Raw genomic sequence first — 3642 nt, 5'->3', positions numbered from 1 at the left:
CTGCCCCCCACCCCTGGCCCCCCCCCCCCCATCTGCTGTTTTGTCCCCAACAGGTCACCCTCATTCACTCAAAAATTGCCCTAGCTGATGTGGAGCTGCTAGATAGCGTCCGTCAGGAGGTGAAGGAGATTCTCCTCAGAAAAGGAGTGCGCCTCTTGTTAAGTACGTACTTACCGATGCCTCTGAATATCTAGACTCTGAAGCTCCTCTATAAGCTGCTCCTCCTTTAGCCAAAGCATCTCCTTCTGACATCCTCTTGCTGACTTTTTTTGACTAAGCATGGCTCCCTGGAGTTCCTGTTTATCTCTAGATACACCTGGGCCAGCTGGAAACGGCGGCCTCCTAAAGGTCTGTGACCCAGGGCTCTCTGTCCCAACAGGTGAGAGGGTCAGCAATGAGGAAAACCTCAAGGTCTGTGACCCAGGGCTCTCTGTCCCAACAGGTGAGAGGGTCAGCAATGAGGAAAACCTCAAGGTCTGTGACCCAGGGCTCTCTGTCCCAACAGGTGAGAGGGTCAGCAATGAGGAAAACCTCAAGACAAACCGGTTCCAGAAGGACATGGTAGTAAGGACAGAGAAGGGCACCGAGGTGGTTACTGACATGGTGGTCCTGTGCACGGGGATAAAGATTAACTCTTCAGCCTACGCCTCTGTGTTTGGTAAGTGGAAAAAAAAAACCACTGGGTGGGGAGAAGCAACACAGTTCTTCAGTGTCTTACGTTTGAGTGCTGTGAGGTTAGGAATCAACCCTATACAACCTGCAGTGGGTATTCCATGATACTGCTCTAAAGTCACATAAAAACTGTGAAATGTGACCCTCAGAAACTTACAGACCATCAATCAATTGGCCAACAGTTTTCACCAGCTCCTTCTGCTAATATCTCCAAGGAACTTTAGTTCAGCATGAGGCAGATGACACCTAGAAGTTGATGGTAACTCCTGCTTGTCTGAGGAGTTTTCATCCTAGGATTTCATCCTAGATAGAAGCTTGCTGAGTTCTGAGCAAAAAATAGGCTCAGCACATTCAGTGTTCTTGCTGAACTTACCAGTGTCACAGGGTGTTCAGCTGATTAGTTATTTGGTGATACATCTTCAGTCTGGGTCCTCTTACAGCCCAATTCCAGTTATGGCACCACAACTATGGAGCAGTGTGACCATTACAGTCTCTTTCTCAGGCTGCATACAGTTGGCACCACAACTATGGAGCAGTGTGACCATTACAGTCTCCTCAGGCTGTGTACAGCAGCTCTTAATGTTTCTACTGAAATATCAAAGGGTGATTCATTGCAATCATTAACTACAGCAAGGCAAAAAGTGTCTCTTCCCTAACATGTAGAAAAAAGGGAGGGAAAAACAGCTCCTTACTTTGTGTCAGTGACATGTTCGATAACATCATCAGCATTTGGGGGTCTTGGGCCACAACAAGCAACACAAAGCTCCTTCTGATCACTCACTGTTTGGCAAAACAGGGGACAAAATGGCAAGTAATGGCGCTTTGAAAGTTAACAAGCATCTCCAGGTGGAAGGCTACGAGAACATCTACGCCATCGGGGACTGCGCAGATCTGAAGGAACCAAAGATGGCCTACCACGCTGGGCTCCACGCCAACGTCGTGGTGACAAATATCATCAACAGCCTGACGCATAAGCCTCTTAAAACCTACCAACCAGGTAAGGTCATCTCCTAGCACCAGGCTTTAGCTGTTGGGCTGCTTTTCTGTAGGGAACAGCAGTGTAACAGATGTGCCTCAGAACTTGCATGGGACACTAATTAGAGGTGAGGGAACCCACAGCTGGGGTTGGCTGTATAAGCTTATAGCTCAGGCTTCATCTTGGTTCTTGCCAAAGACACTGTAGAAGTTAATTACCTGTGTTAGTCTATGGCTGCAATGTGTCCTTTCTTCAGTAATATCTTCCTGATAAATCTACAGGTGGGTGTCTGCTATTCATCAAACTTGTTTCCTTTTCGTTAAATTGCTTACTGTTCAAATAAATCCTAGAAAGGAGATGACTTGACTTTCTCCTCCTTTCTCCCCTTAAACTATACAAAAACCACAAACTGAACAGTTCTGGTTTCAAAAATCTAGCTAGGTGATGGGTCTCATTAATAAGTAACTGATGTAAATACTTACCATGAGTATGTTGAAATTGTTCCATGTGGATGGAGGATATCTGGACAGCAGTTTGCTTTTTAAAGGCTGCCCAGTCTATTTTTCTTCAGTAATATCTTCCTGATAAATCTACTGGTGGGTGTCTGCTACTCATCAAACTTGTTTCCTTTTCTTGATGACTTGACTTTCTCCTCCTTTCTCCCCTTAAACTATACAAAAACCACAAACTGAACAGTTCTGGTTTCAAAAATCTAGCTAGGTGATGGGTCTCATTAATAAGTAACTGATGTAAATACTTACCATGAGTATGTTGAAATTGTTCCATGTGGATGGAGGATATCTGGACAGCAGTTTGCTTTTTAAAGGCTGCCCAGTCTATTTACATTTCTTTCTACTTAAATTTTGTTGTCCACCTCTTGGATTCCCTCTTGGGAGAATTGTTCTACAGCACACACACCAACAGCCCAGTCCTTCAGCAATCCCATTAATGAAAGAGGTAGAGCAGATGGTAGGAGGGGGAGTTGTGAGTAGTTCTCCTTGGGCCTCCTCCTTTCCTTGTCGTGTAGACACGGGCCTTGCGCTTAGCGGTGCGTGTGGGTATGAGGGGAGGGTTGAGAAGCGAGGGTTTGGAAGAAGTCCAACACCTACATGTAGTAGGGTTTGATATTTAGCTTTGAAATTGCTTCAGTTAAACTTCTACATCATCTTTGCAGGGTCACTGACGTTCCTGCTGTCAATGGGCAGGAATGATGGCGTAGGCCAGGTGAACGGCTACTACGTGGGACGTCTCTTGGTGACCATTGCTAAAAGTCGAGACCTGTTTGTCTCCAAGAGCTGGAAGACAATGGGACAGACAATGCCCTCTTAAGGGGGTATCAGTAACAAACCTACAAGGAGTACAGCAACTGGAAGAGGGTGAGGGTGCACTTTAATTGCTTGGACACACCGATACTGTCTCCAACAGCACCTCCTAAAGCCACCTCCATTAAAGCGGTGCCCTGCCTTGCTCTAAAGGAAGGAGGCACTTTCCAAATGAAGTGCACAGAAGTTCTCATGATAAAAAAAACAGGGAAGGAATGTTTCATTTACTTCCTCGTTGAGATAGCTCTGAGCAAGAAACTTGGTTTACCATGATTTGTAACAATAAACATTGTGGTTTTCAAAATCTCTGTGGTTTGTTTGTTATGCGGTTGGTTTTTTTTTTTCTCCCTGGCTTTCTCTGCTTTTGTCCTTCTAAAAAGTACCTGCCTTTTACCAACCTGGAAAACGTGCTCTGCAGCACACAGGAAGAATGGCTCACAGCACTGCCTGGAGAAAGCCTGTCTAAAGCCTTGAAGAAGCTGCAGTAATCCTGGAACTCAACAGAATATAACACAGCTTTCATTACATCACTTACAGCACTACAGGTTAGTTGTGTGCTTAGTGTGTGACACAGCAAGCACTTCGTTACAGATGGTGCTGCTTTTTCTTTTTTTTCATCCTTAAGGTGAGAAATTCCTAAAGTAAAAGTAAGGTTTAAAACAATAACCACAC

The 3642-nt window shown here is 45.1% G+C and overlaps 1 protein-coding gene across 2 annotated transcripts in view; it reads left to right on the top strand.

Annotated features, from left to right (window-relative positions):
- The window catches only part of AIFM2 (apoptosis inducing factor, mitochondria associated 2), a 6761-nt gene extending 3485 nt beyond the window's left edge, over window positions 1–3276 (top strand). Inside the window, exons 5-8 of one of the 2 annotated variants that reach the window (XM_014940565.1) lie at window positions 54–162; window positions 506–658; window positions 1469–1669; window positions 2823–3276. In XM_014940565.1, the coding sequence (XP_014796051.1) occupies window positions 54–162; window positions 506–658; window positions 1469–1669; window positions 2823–2977 (618 nt within the window). In that variant the 3' untranslated portion in view covers window positions 2978–3276. Of the gene's footprint in view, window positions 1–53; window positions 163–442; window positions 659–1468; window positions 1670–2822 lie in introns of both variants that reach the window. The other variant, XM_014940564.1, reaches the window with a different exon arrangement.
- The last annotated feature ends 366 nt before the right edge of the window (window positions 3277–3642 follow it).

The sequence above is a fragment of the Calidris pugnax genome, unplaced genomic scaffold (genome assembly GCF_001431845.1).
Source record: "Calidris pugnax isolate Ruff unplaced genomic scaffold, ASM143184v1 scaffold39, whole genome shotgun sequence".
Taxonomy (NCBI): Eukaryota; Metazoa; Chordata; class Aves; order Charadriiformes; family Scolopacidae; genus Calidris; species Calidris pugnax.
The sequence above is the reverse complement of the archived record's forward strand: the minus strand, read 5'-3'. Positions and strand labels throughout refer to the sequence as shown.